The sequence below is a fragment of the Hemiscyllium ocellatum genome, chromosome 1, assembly GCF_020745735.1.
Source record: "Hemiscyllium ocellatum isolate sHemOce1 chromosome 1, sHemOce1.pat.X.cur, whole genome shotgun sequence".
Taxonomy (NCBI): Eukaryota; Metazoa; Chordata; class Chondrichthyes; order Orectolobiformes; family Hemiscylliidae; genus Hemiscyllium; species Hemiscyllium ocellatum.
The window spans coordinates 75,980,424-76,000,326 of NC_083401.1; the positions used below are offsets into that span (position 1 = coordinate 75,980,424).

General features: G+C 39.0%; 1 protein-coding gene and 1 pseudogene across 1 annotated transcript; both read left to right on the plus strand.

Annotated features, from left to right (window-relative positions):
* The first annotated feature begins 517 nt into the window (after positions 1-517).
* LOC132818930 (granzyme A-like) lies at positions 518-14,418 on the plus strand. The gene is made up of 5 exons (XM_060830066.1): positions 518-584; positions 4,324-4,486; positions 7,186-7,327; positions 11,349-11,624; positions 14,080-14,418. Exons 1-5 carry the CDS (start codon positions 524-526, stop codon positions 14,260-14,262), a joined length of 825 nt encoding a protein of 274 aa, XP_060686049.1. The 5' UTR covers positions 518-523; the 3' UTR covers positions 14,263-14,418.
* Positions 14,419-18,482: 4,064 nt separating this feature from the next.
* LOC132835807 (granzyme A-like) overlaps positions 18,483-19,903 on the plus strand; it is a 30,369-nt pseudogene continuing 28,948 nt past the window's right edge.

Below are 19,903 nucleotides of genomic sequence, written 5' to 3' on the forward strand. Positions count from 1 at the left end.
TGTGGAGTTTGCACGTTCTCCCCGTGTCTGCGTGGGTTTCCACCGGGTGCTCCGGTTTCCTCCCACAGTCCAAAGATGTGCAGGCCAGGTGAATTGGCCATGCTAAATTCCCTGTAGTGTTAGGTAAGGGGTATATGTAGGGGTATGGGTGGGTTGCGCTTCGGCGGGTCGGTGTGGACTTGTTGGGCCGAAGGGCCTGTTTCCACACTGTAAGTAATCTAATCTATTCAGTCTCTCCCTATAGCTCAAAGTCTCCAACCCTGGCAATATCATTGAAAATCTTTTTTAATCCTTTCAAGTTTCATAAATGATTTTAGTGAATCATGCATTTCTTCTAACCAATGTCTGAATATATATTACGATACCTGATCAGCTTCAGCTAGTATCATGTGACTTGCTGTAGGCAGAATTGATGCACAATGGAAAAGTTCTTTGAGATGACATCAAAGGGAACAAACCACATCCCTTTGAGCTCATTATAAATTGAATGTGAGTTTTATTTGTCGCCACAAAAGAGGCAACAATGAAGTCATTACAGTACAATCTGTTTATTTATTTGATTGTTCTTTCCCGATCTCCAACTTGTAAGTAGCAAAATCCGCAACTTTTATACTTAGCACATTTATGTTCAGATTTATTTTAGTAATTATTGTATGGCAAAATGTTTGTCTCAAACAATTTAACTTATTTTAATAATTCTTATGTGGCAATAAATGTGTCTGGAGATTAATCTAAATGCTCAGTGATTGACATGTTAATATTTCTTCCTGTCAATATTTGTTAACTATTTGGAGTGAATGTTTGAAGTTAAGATGACCTTTTATCACCTCTTCACGTTCTGAATTCTGATTTAAAAGGTATCTTGACCTTGAACATTAGTTCTGTTTCTCACCACAAATTATTCCGGACCTGCTGAGTTATTCTAACATTTTGTTGTTTTATTTTTAATTCACATTTCCAGCATCAGCAGTCTATTGCTTCTGTATTTTTGCAGCAGATATCTACTTCCAGACATTTTGATTTACTTTCATTTCTTAATCTTAAGAAATACAAATAAATTGCTACCAACATGTCCGGCAAATTATTCCATTCATAATATTGAGCAGAAATAAACAGAGGTTTCTGTTGGTCTCTTGAATCATGCTTCACAGAAAGAATCTCTGGTCCATAGCAATTGTGCCAGTTCCATCCCTCATTCTGGTCCCATATTGCTACAAGTCTATTATTTCAAATGCTCATGAAATTTCAGATTTGAAGTTCATAGAGACAAATTTAACTTTGGGAGATTGTATAAAATAAAGGATGATATAAAGCATCCTATTCTACACTTCCTCGGTAGGGTGAAAGTTTTAAAATTGAAAAGGAAGGAGTATTGCATAGGTTTAAATTAAAACAACACATGGATGCTGGAAATTGGAAATAAACCAGAAAGGCCTGGAGAAAATCAACAGGTCTAGCCATATCTGTAGAGAGAGAAACAGAGTTAGTATTTCAGAGCCAATATGATTTAACTTTGGAACAAGAAAATCGTGCTGGTCTTGAAACACTCACTGTTTCTCTCTCCACAGATGATGCCATATCTGCTGAGTTGCTCCAGGTCTTCCTACTTTTATATGTATTGGATAAGCTGACTAGATTTAATATTGATAAGATGCCAGGTCCAAGTGAGATGCATCCCAGGATACTGAAAGAGAAGAGTAAAAGTTACAGAGGCACTGACCATAGTTTTAAATCTGCCTTAGGCTCAGGGGCTGTTCCAGAGAATTATAATTACAAGTCTTACACACTTGTTCCAAAGAATTTATAAAGATCAACCCAGCAATTACTGGCTAGTCAGTTTTCTTTGCTTTTGGAAAAGCTTTTTGAATAATATTCCAGGCAAAACAGTCACTTCGTGTTTGGGTTCAACAATTACAGGCTTTATTTTATAAACCTTAACTGGGATATACATAATAAAAGTGCACTAAGGTCTCCCTGGTCATGTTGACAGTTTCTAGCCTTAATTCATACATTTCTTACACTTCATTATAATGTTTGTACAACTTTACTTGTCACTCATGATCTTATGCCACTGGGCTAGAATTCCAGAATCCTGGGGTAATGTGCTGGGATGTGGGTTTAAATGCAGTAAAGAAAACTGGAATAAAAATTAAATAAATAGTGACCACGTAACTACTGCTAATTGTCATAAAAAAACTCATCAGGTTCACTAATATTTTTTAGGGCAAGAAATCTTTCATCCTTATCTGGTCTGGCCTGCATATACTGCAGACCCATAGTACTCTGGTTTACTGCCTGTTATTAATTTGGGATGTTCAATAAATGCTGACCCAGCCAGCAATGTCCACATCCCATCAACAATTTAATTTTAAAAAGCACTTATGTCACACATCCTTATCAATAATTATATTCTGCTCATAATCTTTTTATACTTTCATTAGCTCCCAGATATTTGTTAACACTATCAGTCTTCCTATCAATGGCCCTTCTAAGGTGCATGACTGTGTGTGAGCAATCAGTGCAAAGTTCCATGTACGGCGATCGGCATCTAGTTCCTGCCAAGCATGGACCTTGGAAACCCGTGCCACTGGAGAGAAAATGCTACCAATGTCTCTTACTTGCTCCCTTACCATCCTGTGACTGTTGATTCAATCTGAAAAGGTTGTTCAGTTTTCCAAACTGACATTCATGGTTTTGGGTTCCCTCAGAATTGATTACATTCTTAGTTAGGTTCCTTTGGAAACTGACTACATTTTCCATTTTGTGCAGAAAAGGCGTTTGTAGCTACAAATGTCTACTCTGAGCTATTAGTGTACATTTAAATGTCAAACTTAATGAATTGTCTCACTTCAAACAGTTTAGGAATGTAGATTAATTAAGGAAAACTAGGATCAGAGCAAATCATTTTTTACTAATTTGGTTGAGATTTTATTTATATAATGGAGAGGATTGATGATAAGCTTGTTGATGTGATGCACAAGGACCTCGAAGAAGCATTTAATAAGGCATCACACTGCAGAGTCTTGCGAAAAGTCAAATGAGAAAAAGTGGAGGTCACTGCATTTTGGACTGGAGGTTTGCAAAGGAGTTCCCAAATGTTGATGTTCAAAGCCCTGTTTTACCAGATATAAAATAATGCATTAGATATTGGGGAACAGGTCACAATATTAACATTGGTGGATGATACAAAACTTAAAAATTATGAACTGAGAGGAAGGTATTGTAGAACTTCAGACGAACATAGGTTGGTAAAATGGGCTTAAAGGCAGCAGTCAACATCTAATGCAGAGAATTGCGAAATGATTAATTTTGGTCAGACGAACACAAATAAAAGGTACAATTCTTGTAGGGAGTTCAGGAGCAGAGGGATTTATATGCATAATCACAGAAGATGACAGGACCAGTTGAGATATAATTAATCAAGAGTACAGTAGTTTTAGATTTATACATTGAGGAACAGAGTACAAAGTCAAGTTATAAAAACAGAAAGTGCTGAATAACAGGAAGTTTTGCAGCATCTGTGAATAAAAAAGCATTAACATGGTGAGTCCACTTTGAATTCTTCCAAAACCACTCTTAATCATTATATTGTGCTTCATAACTTTGAATGACTTTTTTTAGCAGAAAGCTTGAAATAAACCATTTTTTGTGGTATAATGTCACCATGGTTCAAAATATTTGCCTTTGATTTCAGGAACAGATTTTGTGATTGTGACAATGATCATATTTCGCAAAACTGAGACAAGAGATTATTATGAATGTGTTATTATGATTTCAGAAGGATTCAAGAAGGCAGCTCACTACCACCTGTGCTAGGGATGGGCAATAAATATTGACCCAATGAGTTAAGCCAACATCCCACTATCAAATTTTTATAAATCTCGAATTCTAACTTTATCATGGAGGAAATGCCATTACCAAAACAACCGAAGGTGGTTGGAGCTAAGACACTACCCTGAGGAACTCTGATATTGATGGCTTGCACCGAAACAATATGCCTTCAAAAATGACAACAATCTGCTTATGCGTTAGATATGACTGCAGCTTGTTGAGACATTTACCCTGACAACACTGATGTTAATTTTAACTAAAGTTCCTTGCTGCCCCAATCAGTCAAATGCTGCCTTGCTATCACGGCCTGTTACTGTCACCTCAATTTGATTACTATATTTTAGTTATGTTATAATTATATGAAACCATATTGCATTTGAACAAATCCTGGAGGTGAGTATGGGAGGAATCCTATGTAAAGATGTATCTATAATAATTTACTGCCCATTTCAGTAACTTAATAATCATACAATAGCTTTCTTTAAAATACAGGTCATGGTGTGGAAATTATTGGAGGATATGAAGTTGAACCCCATTCAAGACCTTATATGGTCTCTATCCAAGGTTATAATTGTAAAGCAAAGCGTTACATACATCATTGTGGAGGGGCTTTGATTAGTCCCAAATGGATACTGACAGCAGCACATTGTAAATTGTAAGTTGTCATGTGTATGACTATAAATGAAGTCTTATTATGTTTATTGACTCAACTTTGTAAATTGTATGTCTCCCGCATCCAGAGCACATTAACTACTTCTAATTGTTTACTTTTATAGATGATCTTATTGCTAGATGGCAAACATGATATAGCTCTTTAATGTGAGCATGATTTTATTTGATAAGTTGTTCCTCTGAAATTCATGAAAACTAGAAGTTGTGCCTTTGAGAATATTTTTGTTTCCTTCTGCTTGTCCAGTTTGTAAGCTTGCTCAATCATTGGTTTGCAGGATTGTATGGATCTAAAAGGAACAAATACTATTCTAGTAACAATTTATTAATGACTTTACTGTGTTTTTACATGTCACCGCTATGAGAAACGTGATTATTTTGATAGTATTCTGAGCAATTTACTGTTTGAACAAAATGACCATTGCGCATACTTGCATGTATAACTTGCATGAATAATAGCTTGAAGACACCACCATCAAGTCCTCTTATCAAACTAACGTGTATCAATAAGAATCCAATGAGTCTGTTTTCAGGAATATGGCCTTGTTATTGGAGCCTTACTATAAGCTGCAGGGATCACAAAATCACCAATGAATCTTTTTCACAGTAGCAGGCAGTTAGCAAATTGGCCAGGACAGAACTGTACAAAATAGAGCACAACTTGGGCAATGCTTATTGGGATTGTAGTTTTAGAAACAGGAATTAGCTTGGCATCTGCATATATGATCTTCTTCAACTTCTTCCATCATGCAGAAGGTACAGAAGCCTAAACACATGCACCAGCAGGTTCAGAAACAGCTTCTTCCTGGCCATTATCAGACTATGAATGAACTCTCTAGCCTCAAGCAACGCTGATCTTGCTCACGCTGATCTAACCTAGCAATGTAACCTGTATGCCTCGAAGTCTTTTTAAATCCTTACTTATTATTATCTTCTTGTTCTGGTCGTAAACAAAGCTTTCCACTGTACCTCGGTACATGTGACAATAAATCAATCAATAAATCAATAATATTGGATATTATAGAGTCATGGAGTCATAGAGATGTACAGTATGGAAACAGACCCTTCAGTCCAACCCGTCCATGCCGACCAGATATCTCAACCCAATCTAGTCCCACCTGCCAGCACCCAGCCCAAATCCCTCCAAACCCTTCCTATTCATAAACCCATCCAAATGCCATTGAAATGTTGCAATTGTACCAGCTTCCATCACATCCTCTGGCAGCTCATTCCATACATGTACCATCCTCTATGTGAAAGAGTTGCCCCTTAGGTGTCTTTTATATCTTTTCCTCTGACCCTAAACCTATGCCCTCTAGTTCTGGACTCCCCGACCCCAGGGAAAAGACTTTGTCTATTTATCCTATCTATGCCCCTTATAATTTTGTAAAACTCTATAAAGTCACCCCTCAACCTCCGATGCTCCAGGGAAAACGCTACAGCTTGTTTAGCCTCTCCCTATAGCTCAAATCCTCCAACCCTGGCAACATCCCTGTAAATCTTTTCTGAACCCTTTCAAGTTTCACAACATCTTTCCAATAGCAAGGAGACCAGAATTGCATACAATATTCCAACAGTGGCCTAACCAATGTTCTGTACAGCCGCAACATGATCTCCCAACTCCTGTACTCAATACTCTGACCAATAAAGGAAAGCATACCAAACACTTTCTTCACTATCCTATCTACCTGGGACTCCACTTTCAAGGAGCTTTGAACCTGCACTCCAAGGTTTCTTACAGGGTACTGATTGAGGATGATCAGCCATGATCATAATGAATGGTGGTGCTGGCTCGAAGGGCAGAATGGCCTACTCCTCCACCTATTGTCTATTGTATTGGGTTGATGCTGAGTTTCGGTATAGACAAGTTTCTTTCTGTATGTGAAAAAGAAGGATGTGAGTGAAGACTGGAATTCTCTACATTGGGAATTTTTCAGATCCAGCATTGCTAACATCACTGATGGCGGTACACCTGGTGGTATGGGAGAACACCACTGACACAGAGGCTAAGGAATGACCAACTACCTCCCAAATTGTACAGAGTTACTGGCCAGATATGCTGTCCCAACCTCAGCTGAAATTTCCACATTGATTATTTTTTAACTGAATTCAATTTTATTTTTACCGTTTAGATAAAAACTACACTTCTTATTGTGTGTATCTTTTTCTTTAGATTTAACAATACTGCATATATGTTAAACAAACGAAAAATGTACTTACTGCAAGTCTGAAATAAAAATTGAACATTTTGGAAATGCTCAACAAATTAGTTAGTATCTGATGAAGCATTTAAGTAAAATGCCAACTTTTCAAGTACTGACTAAGCTGCTATTTAAATGCAATATCAATGTATGTTTGGGTGGAACACAGAGCTACACAAGAGCTACACAATGTATAATGGGGTACAGGAAGATTGTAAAGATATAGATGCAGACGGTAGCAAATTCACTTGCGTTCAGATTGGCATAGACAAATTGAACCAACTGGTCTTTTTCTGCAGTGTGCACTCAAGTTTTGACTTAAGTATGAAAGTAATAGTAAATAAAATGCTTTGCTCAATTTTGTTTAGCTTGTCATTTTTATAATGTTTGAAACCTCAATTGTTTCTTTTCTCATGATTGCCTCAAGTGTGTTTTGTTTTGATGAAAGTGAAGTGTAATGATCTGTCCATCTGATGAAATGCAGGCATAGACAGTTTCAAGTTGTTCTTGGAGCACATTCTCTTTCACAGAATGAGAAAAGTCAACAAAAACTTCAGGTCAAGAAGCAGTATCCACATCCAGAATTTGACCATATAATTCCAGACAATGACATCATGCTGCTTGAAGTATGAATTTTAATTATTTTACTCCAATTCTTTTGTGGTGTTTCAAGCTTTTAATCTGGATAAAGAAGCATTTCCTTTCATAGAAATGTAACAGCATTATGTGATCTAATTCTTAGAATTAATTTAATCGATATAAATAATTGAGGTCTGCCAGTTTTATCAGTTAAGTTACAACAAACATTAAGATTCAGACACACAAAAAAAATTGTTTTGTGCTGTATTTTTTCATGCGTGAGAACTGATAATGAAGATTGGCAGCTCTGAAAGGGCATCAAATTTGAATGTGATTATGTCACAGAAACACAGAACTTTTACAGAATGGAAGAAGCCATCAGGCTATCATGCCTGCACTGGCTCTTAAATGACCATCATTCCTTCATGCCAACATCAGCTTTTTCCTATAACCTTGCACACTAACCATCCAACATCCATTTGGATGCTTCAATCAAACATGCTTCGTCCATATTTCTAGACAGTGCATTCTATACCCTACCTCCTTACCGTGTGAGAAAGATTTTTCTCATATCACCCTCACTTCTTTGACACATCACATCAAATTTATACCCTCTGATTCGTTTTACTTTATGAGTGGAACAGTTTCTCCTATCCACTCCATCAAGTCCACATGTGATTTTGAAACCATGTATCAAATCTCCTTTCAACCTTCTCCTCTCCAAGAACAGGACATGCCAAACTTCAGATCATGAATATATATTAGGAAAATACAGTGGGGCAGCACAGTGGCTCAGTGGTTAGCACTGCTGCCTCTCAGCACAAAGGGCCTGTTTCCACACTGTAGGGAACCTAATCTAAAAAAAATCTCAAAAATGGCACTTGTGGAACTGTATTACAACATTCCTCCAGCAGAAAAATATCCATTGATCATTAGTCTCTGTTTCCTATTATTTAGCCAATTTTGTATTCTGTACCATACTGTGACCTTCAACTTTACTCATAAATCTATTGTGTGGTCCCATATCAAATGCCTTTGTGTATTTGTGGTGTACACAACACCTACAGCTCCATGAATGACTTTTCCTGTTACCACTTCAGAAAACTCCAGCATTTTGTTAGAACTACATGCCAACGTTTTCTAATCAACTCACGTTTTTCCACGTGACTTTCAATTTTGTCCTACATATTTGTTTCTACCATTGAAATGATTTGTCTGCAATTGCAATTGTCCTTACAACCTTTCTTGAAAAATTTACAATTCCCCAGTCTTCTCTAACCTCCCCCCCAAAGTCAAGGGAAGAAGAAAAGATTATGGCCAGCACCATACATGTCAATATTATTGTTAACTTTGAATGATTCTTGAGACAAAGTTTTCTCCTCTGTCCCTGGCCTGGACAGCGTCCACCACTTTTGCAAAGACAAATATAAAGTATTCATTTTATACCTCAGCCATGCCACCTGCCACCATTAATAAACCTGTTTTGATTTCTAATTAGCCCTATTCCTCCTTTAAACACTCTTGTACTATTCATGTGACATAAAAGGCATTGGGACTCCACTTTATGTTAGCTGCTAGTCTTCTCTCATAATCCCTCTTTGCTTCTTTTATTTGCTTTTTCAACTTTCCATATTCCTCATGGTTTTCAATTGCATTTTCTATTTTACACCTGTCATAAGCACACTTTTTATTTCTCATATTAATTTCTACCTCTTTGTCATCCAGGTATGTCTGTCAGCTCTATCAGGAGCACTATCTAGCACACATAGACAAGAATAACTGAAAAAGGGTCACTGGACTCAAAGCGTTAACTCTGCTTATCTTTCCTACTTGCTGTCAGACGTGTTGAGTTTCTCCAGCACTTCCAGTTTTTGCTTTGGATCTCCAGCACCCATAATAACTTGCTCGCCAATGCACAATTTGTGTTCCATCTAGACTATGTGGGTCCACACCTTATTTGGTTTAAATCCAGTTAAGAGAGTAAAATAAGAGTTGAAAGTGATGAAACTGAGCAGATCTCACAGCAGTGGATAGTGCCTGGTTGATGCTGAGTGGTCTGTCCAATTTCATTTCTTCATTGAGACTTTTCAGCAATTTATATAACTTAGTGGCCATTTTTCAGGGCAGTCAAGCATTGACCATATTGCTAGTCTGGAGTCATATATAGGCCAGACCAGATGAAGATGACAGATTTACTTCTCTGAAGGACATTAGTGAACAAGTTAGACACTGTTAAGACTATCATGGGATTTATATGACACATCTGTCCCCTTTGAGATCCAGAGATATTCTCCCTGATTTCCCCAACCAAGATGGAATGATATCATCAAATTGCATGAAATTTAATGTGGTGTCAAAATTTAGAGCTTCTAATTACTAATGCAACAATGTCCAAAATAATTCTGGTGTTCTATGCTGTGTTTGGGAAACTTTTTTTATTTCTCCACAATTTTCTTTATATTTTGGTACTGTCTAAATATAATTTATAATGTTCAAGATATCATTATATGCATTTTGTGAATTGTTAATTGTTCTCTGGCTAATATGCATAAATGATAGTTGGATTGCTTCAAATTTTAATTTTTATACATGATGAGGGAATTAGAGAAGAGATCTGATTTAAGTTTCATGCTATTCTTGTACCTGATCATTTATATTGATTTCTGTGTGCTTTTGGCAGTTTTTATAAATTGGCATAGATTAGATTAGATTACTTAGAGTGTGGAAACAGGCCCTTCAGTCCAACAAGTCCACACCGACCCGCCGAAGCGCAGCCCACCCAGACCCATTCCCTTACATTTCACCCCTTCACCTAATACTATGGGCAATTTAGTATGGCCAATTGACCTAACTTGCACATTTTTGGACGGTGGGAGGAAACCGGAGCATCCAGTGGAAACCCACGCAGACACGGAAAGAATGTGCAAACTCCACACAGTCAGTCACCTGAGGCAGGAATTGAACCCGGGTCTCTGGTACTGTGAGACAATAGTGCTAACCACTGTGTCACCGTGCCGCCCATAGGTTAAAGAAACTGTAAGAAATTTAGTCAGCACAATAGGCAGTAAAGCAGTGTAAATGTTGTGCTCCCCTGGCGGCAATGTAGTTTGAGGAGAATCCTTCTCAGTGCAATCAAACCCAATCCTAACCACTTTTGTATATTCTGACCAAGTCCCCGCATTGTCTTTTTCTTCATCCACCTACCCTAATATTGAAGGGCGGAATATTTTCTGCATCAACAACTAAACCTTAAATTATGAAACCTGTAGTTTCTCAGTCCCACAACTCTCTGTAAGCAAGTTCCACCAATCTTGCTTACTGATTTTTTTTATGTTTAGTTTTTGTTCTTTCAATTATTAGAAAGATTAGCTGCCTTCTATTTTGTTTGGTCCCTTCACAACATTTATTATAACCCACCCAATAATCTATCTAATAGAAGTGCCTTCATTTGTTAATTCCTTCATACTTCAAAAAATAATTTAGTTTTTGCGATGATTCTTGCACTAGGTAGTTGTGTAACACTTGCTTCTCCATTGTCGCCTATCTAAAGCCTTAACATACTTGCCACAGTGTGCAACACAATTCTGCTGTTCTCTAATCATAGTCTTATTATTGTTTTATATTGACTCATTATTAGCTCTTGGTTTTTAATTTTATACCTTGTGAGGTAAAATCTAGAATTTTATTAGTTTCTTCTAATCTTTTTGGGGCCAAATTGGGCCAAAGCCTTTAAAGTTCTGTGAACTAAATACTTGGTCTTGTGGCATTGTGCACACTTCCACTCAATTCATAATTCCTACAATTTTTTGAAACTCAACTGACATTGAATTCTATTGATCATTTTCTCCCTTATTCCTGCATACCATGTTTAGTTTTCTAAAAAAAGAATGATAGTATAGCTATCTACTCCAAACCACGGGAATGTTCAAACCAAAGGGGAAAACAATTATAGGGCAGGTTTCTTACAACTTGAAAATTTCACTCCTCCTTTGGAATAAAGTAATACTACAAAACTCTCTTTACCTTTTGAACAGCATAAAATGCTAATTTATTGATATTGTACCACAGCTTTCCGGCAAAGCAAAGCTTAACAAATATGTGCAACTGCTTGAACTACCGAAAAATGACGGTGAAGATGTGAAACCTGGAACTCTCTGTACAGTGGCAGGATGGGGAGCAACAGCAAAACTTAAACCTCCATCCGACACACTTCGAGAAGTGAAGCTAAGTGCAATAGATAGGAAAGAATGCAAAATTAAGGACCGTTCTTCTAATTGTGAGCTTGTAATAACTAAGGATATGATCTGTGCTGGTGACAGCAAACACAAAAAAGACTCATACCAAGTGAGTATACCGTAGTAGCTGATATCATAGAGTCATAAGAATAAACTAATTGAAGTTTTACAGAATGGAAAGAAGTTCTTCCGTCCATCATGTGCATGCCAGTCATCAAACACTTATCTATTTTAATACCATTCCTGACCCCTAGCGTTCATTAGCAGAGGGATTGAATTCAAGAGTCGTGAAGTGATGTTGCAGCTGTACAGGACTTTGGTTAGGCCACATTTGGAGTACTGTGTGCAGTTCTGGTCGCCTCACTTTAGGAAAGATGTGGAATCTTTGGAGAGGGTGCAGAGAAGATTTACCAGGATGTTGCCTGGAATGGAGAATAGGTCGTACGAGGACAGATTGAGAGTTCTTGGCCTTTTCTGGTTGGAACGGCGAAGGATGAGGGGTGACTTGATAGAGGTTTATAAGATGATCAGAGGAATAGATAGAGTAGACAGTCAGAAACTTTTTCCCCGGGTACAACAGAGTATTACAAGGGGACATAAATTTAAGGTGAAGGGTGGAAGGTATAGGGGAGATGTCAGGGGTGGGTTCTTTACCCAGAGAGTGGTGGGGGCATGGAATGCGCTGCCCGTGGCAGTGGTAGAGTCAGAATCATTGACGACCTTTAAGCGGCAATTGGATAGGTACATGGATGGGTGCTTAATCTAGGATAGATGTTCGGCACAACATCGTGGGCCAAAGGGCCTGTTCTGTGCTGTATTGTTCTATGTTCTATGTTCTATGACCCTTAACTTTGCATGCTATGCCATTTCAGTGTTCATCTAAATGCTTCTTCAATGACTTGAATGTTGCCAGCTTTTTAGACAGTGAATTACTGATACCTATTAGCCTTTGGGTGAAAAACCTTTTCCTTCAATCTACTCTAAAGTAAGCAGCTCCTTACTTTAAAGCTGTGTTTCCTGGTTAAAGAATCATGAAGCTTTTGGAATTTGTATAAGAAGCTGGTATTAAGTGCCATTTCCCACATAGTAAGCTGAGCAAAGAAAACAGTTTAAAACAGAAAGCCTTTCTAAAAGGCATTCAACTTAAAGCTTATTAAAATGATAAAAGGCCATTGAATTAAGAGGAAAATAAACGATTGAATATGGAACGGTAATGTTATTTTGATGCTTTTAGGGTGCAGTGATGGTCCCCCATGATTATTTTTGGATCCTTTACTGTTGTTACATTTCACATGACATCGACTCAGATGTAGGGAATAGCATTATAAAGTATTCAGAGATACAAAACTTATAACTAATAATGATAAGGATGGTCCCAGAATTCAGGAGGCTACAGGCAAGAAGTTAAAATGGACACAGAAATGGCAGATAGACTTCAATGGAGACTGCAGAGGAAAGTGAAGTTGAACACTTTACAAAGACCAGAACGGAAAGAGATATTTTCTATAAGTGGTATGACTTTGAAAATTGTTGATAAGCAAAGGGACCTATGTGTTGATAATGTTTTTAAAAAATCAAATGGGTTACTTTCATTTATAAACAGTGACATAGAAAGCAAAAGGAAAGAGATCATGGTGAAATATTAATCATCATTGTTTAGAATTCTGCAGGAGAACTGAGGATATTTCTAGCACCAAAATTCAGGCATGATGCAAAAGATCAAGATGTTGAATAAAGGTTAACCAGGATTTCATCAGGGATGGGACATTTCAGTTATGAGGAGAGGTTGAAGTTAGGATGTTCTTCAGTGAACATAAGAGTGACCTCACCGTGGTTTTCAAGATCACGAGAGCTTTGATAGAAGACAAAATCAAAATCAAATGACACTGGGTGATAGTCCAACAGCCTATTTAAAACTACAAGCTTTGTGAGCACCCCTTCTTCCTCAGGCAGTTGAAGGTCAAAGCTTGTGGTTTCAAATAAGCCTGTTGGATCTAACTCAGTATCATTTGATTTTTGACTTTGTCCATCCCATTCCAAAACATCTTTGATAGAGGAACCAAATTAAAACTGTTCTCCATGGTGACATTTTTGCTCAATAGCAAGAGTTCATGGATTCACAAGGATAAGCAATCAATCAAGAGAGGAGAAGAAAATTTCTTTCATTTAATGATTTATCAATATGTGGAACATTGGAAAGTTACTGGAGGCTGATTCTATAAATCGTTTTAAAATGGAGTTGGACTGTTGTTTGAGGATGGGGAAGTGACACAATTATCATAGAAAAGCAGGGATATGGGAGTCCAATTACCGATTCACATGTATATCAAATCAAATGGCCTCTATTGTATTGTAAGATTCTGTCATTGTTTGAAGTGAGAAGTATCCATGATCCATTACAATTATTCACTTAGTTGTGTATATGTTTTAACATTCTTGTAAAGCTTAGTGTATGCATACATACGAAGCACAGTTCAACATGACAGGAATATATTGCAATCTAATCAGATTCAAATTTAGCCAATTCGACTTAATTATTGTATTTTGCATTTCTCTTTTTCCAGGGTGATTCAGGTGGTCCTTTAATTTGTAACAACAAGTACAAAGCGATTGTGTCGTATGGTCCTCCTGATCTAACCACCAAGGAGCCAGGGATTTATACTCGCATATCAAAGAAATATCTTGACTGGATTGCAAATATAATTGGTGTTGAAACTTCCAATATGACAGCTGAAGGTTTCTACTGAGTATTGAGTCTCACTGCTACTTGATTTTGCTTTTATTAACTTGTCATTAAATTGCTTTGCTTCCGGAAGGACCTGCATATTTTTTACTCATGTCTTTGCTGCACTGTACCACATTCAGCTATAATAAAACTGAAATGTGAAATTCTCAATATAAAATGCATCCTGTTTCATTAACTGAATCCTCAGACAAGAGTTGTGAGTTGTGAAAATGGGTCAAAGTGAAATAAGTAAGTGAGGTTTTCAATTGAAATTTTAGTAATAGGTTTGGCCTGGTTTTTAATGAGATGCTGTGTCACCAAATATAGAATCTAATAGATTCTGTAAATCTATGAGCTTTTGAACTGACATCCATCATATATCAGCAAATTTATTCATAATATGGGGGCTAAAAATCCTCCAAAAGCTTACAAGGCATTGAAGACCTCAAGACCGTAAGTGATATGAGATTCTAGATGGGAAGATAAGTTGCCGCCAATTATTGTGTCTCCCTGTCTTTACCAGTCCTACATCTACAGCTACCAGAGAAACAGCTATTCGCAGCAGAGGTAACTACAGTCCCAAAGTAATGAGCAGAAACAGCCACTGTCACCAGTTGGGATTGACTGATGGCAGGGAACATTCAACAAAACTTTGCAGGGTTTGGAGAATATGGGGCCATCTGTGTTGTGTCACACTGAGGGTCACAGATACACAATGCAAATTATAACATACAAACATAGATATGAATGTGTCGAACATAGACATTGGGCTGATTTTTATGTTTTTTATTTTGGCTAAATCTAAGCTTTGCCTTTGTTTTTGGAGGGATTTCTGCCTCTTTTGCCAGAGACTCCCTCTGCTGGTCCTACACACCTAAACCATTGACCAAGATGGGCAGAGTCAGTGATGGGCAAAAATGGAGTGTGCATGTTTGCTAGGCACTAGGATATTAAAGGGACAAAATACATAATTCGATGATTTTCAAAGCCCAGCTAAATTTAATTTGCAATTGCTTCATTGTCCATTTGTTATAGTTGTAGAATAAGCGTGCTTAGGGGTCAGATTGTGGTCAAGGGAGATTTACAACATGGTTCATGCAAACTGAACTTTGGCATATCAATCATAATAAAGTTAGCAGCAATGACGTTACAAAATGCCAATGCTACCTCAAAGGGGATTCAGTAAGATCACAGTTTCCTGGGATCCTGTGTGATCGATTCTTCATCTTCATAATAAGTATACTGAGAGTACTGTACTGAATTCAGTAAAGAGTTGATTGTCTGATGTGGGACTGTGAGAGACAAGATTGTGGAGAGCTGTGGGCTTTATCTTCTCGAAAGAAATATAAGAAAAAGAGTAGGTCATTTAGCCCATCAAACCTGTTCAACCATTCCATGAGTTCATGGCTGATGATGGCTTAACTTCTGTGACCTTTGGCCAATACTTTTGCTTAAGGAAAAGTAATTGATCTCAGATTGAACATTAACAATGGAGACATTGAGGGAGCACTCAGCCAGAGTGGCAGCTTCACTAAGGCGCTGCACTTGCTGAACCTGAACATGGCTGGATGGCGGGGACATGGCCCTAGGCTATCCATGAGCAGCTTGTCTCACTGTGGGGCTGGATGGTGTACTCACTGCTTACCTACAGGTGATGATTTGGAGATGCCGGTGTTGGACTGGGGTGTACAAAGTTAAAAATCACACAACACCAGGTTATAGTCCAATAGGTTTAACTGGAAGCACACTCGCTTTCGGAGCGCTGCTTCTTCATCTGATGGTAGTGGAGGGCTCAATCCTAACACACAGAATTTATAGCAAAACTATACAGTGATGTAACTGATATTATACATTGAAAACATGATTGTCTGTTCAGCCTTTCATCTGTTAGAATACCATGATAGTTTCACTTCTTTCATGTGTAAATCACAAAACCTCTTTTTAAAAAGTTGCATTCTCGAGTTAGTTGTTAACAATGGTGATAGCTAGACAATATGTTGAAGGTGTTAGCCCCCTGTGTTCTCTGTCTATGCCATGATGTTTAGATTAATTCTAATCTAAAAAGTGAGATAACAGAGTTTTACATGAATGCATGCAGTTTTTGAGCAAAGTATGGATGAACGGGCACCGCCCAGCAATCAACAGACAGGAGTGTTCCCTCCCAGTTGGGGAACACTTCAGTGGTCCAGGACATTCGACCTCAGACTTTTGGGTGACCATCCTCCAAGGTGGACTTCGGGACAGGCAGCAGTGAAATGTGGCCGACCAGAGGCTGATAGCTAAGTTCAGTACCCATAGGGAGGGCCTCAACCGGGACCTCAGGTTCATGTCACATTACAGGTGACCACCATTGCACAATACACACACAGACACTCCTACACACACATACTCTCACACACACACAGGCACTCCTATACACACATACACACAGACACACATATACTCAGACGCGCACACAGACACCCACACACCCTTACAGACACACACACTGCCACACTCACACATGCACCCCCTCATAGACTTAAGACACTCTGCACTCACTACACACACACACACATACACTTTCTCATACTCACAACCTCCAACCCAGACAGACAAACACACACAGACAGACAAAGACCCACAAACACACATATATTTTGTGGGGTGAATTTGTACTTTCAGGGTTACATTGTACTTTGCTCAAAAACTGCATGAATTCATGTTAAACTCTGTTTTCTCACTTTTTAGATTAGAATCAATCTAACCATCATGGCATAGACAGAGAACACAGGGGAAAGTGAGGACTGCAGATGCTGGAGATCAGAGCTGAAAATGTGTTGCTGGAAAAGCGCAGCAGGTCAGGCAGCATCCAAGGAGCAGGAGAGTCAACGTATGGGCAAGAAGGAATTCCTGAAGAAGGGCTCATGCCCGAAACGTCAACTCAGAGAACACAGGGGGCCAACACCTTCAACATATTGTCTGGCTATCACCATTGTTAACAGCTAACCTGAGAATGCAACTTTTTAAAAAAAGGTTTTGTGATTTACACCTGAAAGAAGTGAAACTATCACAGTATTCTAACATGAAAGGCTTAACAGACAATCAATTTTTCAATGTATAATTTCAGTTACATCACACTGTCAATTTTTGCTATGAATTCTGTGTGTTAGGATTGAGCCCTCCACTACCACCTGATGGAGCGGCGCTCTGAAAACTAGTGTGCTTCCAATTAAACCTGTTAGACTATAACCTTGTGTTGTGTGATTTTTAACTACCTACAGGTTATACAGCAACAACAAGGGACTGCTGCAAAGGACAAGGAGCATCAGGTACAGACACAGGCTCCATCAGGATGTGAGAGATGCATGAGAGGGCCAGAAGTTTCCACAACAATTCTATTTCCTAAAAATAGAGAAATGCAGTGCTAACCCAAGCTCTGTATGCCTCGGGACACTGTGCTGGATGCTGAGGTGGTACCTGAGGGCTGTAGGAATGGGAGACCATCCTCTCCCTATCTACGTGTGACTGGTCCCTTCCTGGGAGCAATGGGAGATCTGTGTGGGATCCCATAAATACATCAGAACAGTGACTGATGCCATCTGTGTAACGTCAACCAGAACATTGCATTTCCAATGATGATGTCACTGCTGTATCCCAGGCAATAGGATTCAGAAATATAGCTGGCATCCCTCCAGGTCCTGGGCACCATCAGCTCTACACACGTGGCACTGAGAAGGGCTTATCACCACGCTGCAGAATTCATTAATGGAAGGGTCTTCATTCCATTAATGTTCAGGTGATCCTGTTATCCCTGTTACTATTTCCTGGAGGAGTATGCCCACTACCCTACTAGGGGCAGCATGGTGCCTCAGTGGTTAGCACTGCTGCCTCACAGCACTAGGGTCCCAGGTTCAATTACAACCTGAGGCGACTGTCTGTGTGGAGTTTGCACATTCTCCCCGTGTCTGTGTAGGTTTCCTCCAGGTGCTCCAGTTTCCTCCCACAGTCCAAAGATGTGCAAGATAGGTGAACTGGCCATGCTAAATTGTTAGGTGTATTAGTCAGAGGGAGGTGGGTCTGGGTGGGTTACTCTTCGGGGAGTCGGTGTGGACTGGTTGGGACGAACAGCCTGTTTCCACACTGTAGGGAATCTAATCTAAATGCCATGACTCCTACATCCTGGGGTACTCTGCAGCGTTTTGAAAGTCCAGGTGCCTCACAAAACTGGTTACTGGAGGTCAAGGGCTACCCACAGCAAATATGGCTAATGGCACATTACACCACTTGCTGAGTGATGAGGAGCACAGGTCTGAGGTGAAGCAGGTTCGTACAGGAACAAGGTATTGGGCTGTTGAGGGCAGTGAGCTGCTTGGACTTGTCTGGAGGGGCTGGTGTCCCCCAGTATGGTCTGGACAGAGTGTGCTGCACCATCTTGGTGTACTGTGGCCTGCACCATTGGAGCAGGCAACAAAACAAAGTTATAGTTAGTGAGGAGCCGGGGAAGGGGCGCAGTATTCCAAGTAGGACAAGGAGATTGGCATGGACTAAGCTCTCCTTGTCCATGGCCGAACTCAGCTGCATTGGATATTTCAAACCAGACAGAACCTGATTGACACCTTGATCCAGTCAATGAGAGTTGGGTACAGCAGACAACAGCTCACTGTCAAATATTAGCTGGTCATGTATCTAAAATCTGGTTCACGTTGTCAGGGTGAGACTCAGTTCTAGCAATTTTGTTTGTGTTCACTTTTGCTTTCTGTGAACAGTAATTCATGTTTGGGATTGTCCAAGTGATTGCCTGTATGTGAATATTCCCCTCCTGGACAATAACAAGCTCTGGGCTGACAGTGGGTTTATGGACTGGGTAGTGATGACCTAGAGGGGGTAAGGATGGGATGTAGCTACTATCAGATCCAGTGTGTTGTGTAGTAATTGCAGAGTGACAAGTGTTCATATAAAAGAGAAATTTAGCCATGGACACTGTGATTTTGTAGCTGATGCACCATGACTTGTTCATGACAGGCAATGTCAATCCTTGACCAAATGCACAGCAGCTTCTCAAATGTGATGTGGGCAGAAGGTAATTTTTTGGCAAAAATCAAACCAGGCCTTGTACCTGAAATCCCTCCAAGAAGCTTAACGCAATGGTCGAAAACATGCAAGATTCAACCCAAAGATGCAAATATTTCTGTCGAACTGTAAGTCATACTTCAGTGATAGGTAAGTTGTTGGAAGTGATTCTGAATGGGATATTTTATCCATTTGGAGAGGCAGGAATGATTAGCGACAGTCAACATGGTTTTGTGCGAGGGAAATAGTGTCTCACAAAGTTGATTGAGTTTTTCAAGGAAGTAACCGAAAAGTTATTGTTTACCATTAGAGATGCCCCAAATGAATCTACTCAGTTCATTAGCTTTGAGTTAATAGTCAGATATGAAGTGAGACGGCCCTTGAAATTAATTAAAGAAATATTTACAGGACCAAAGTCAGAGATCTCACATTTGGATTATGTATCTAAGGTGAGAGAGAAATTAAATTGTGTCGGTGAATTAGCTAAACACGACCTGGAGAGGCACAACTTGGAATGAAGCAGGTGGCAGATAAAAACTCTAAAATTCAGACATTTTCCTGTGGGGATGGCATGTTAGTATTGTTAACAGTGGTAGGAGATCCCTTCAAAG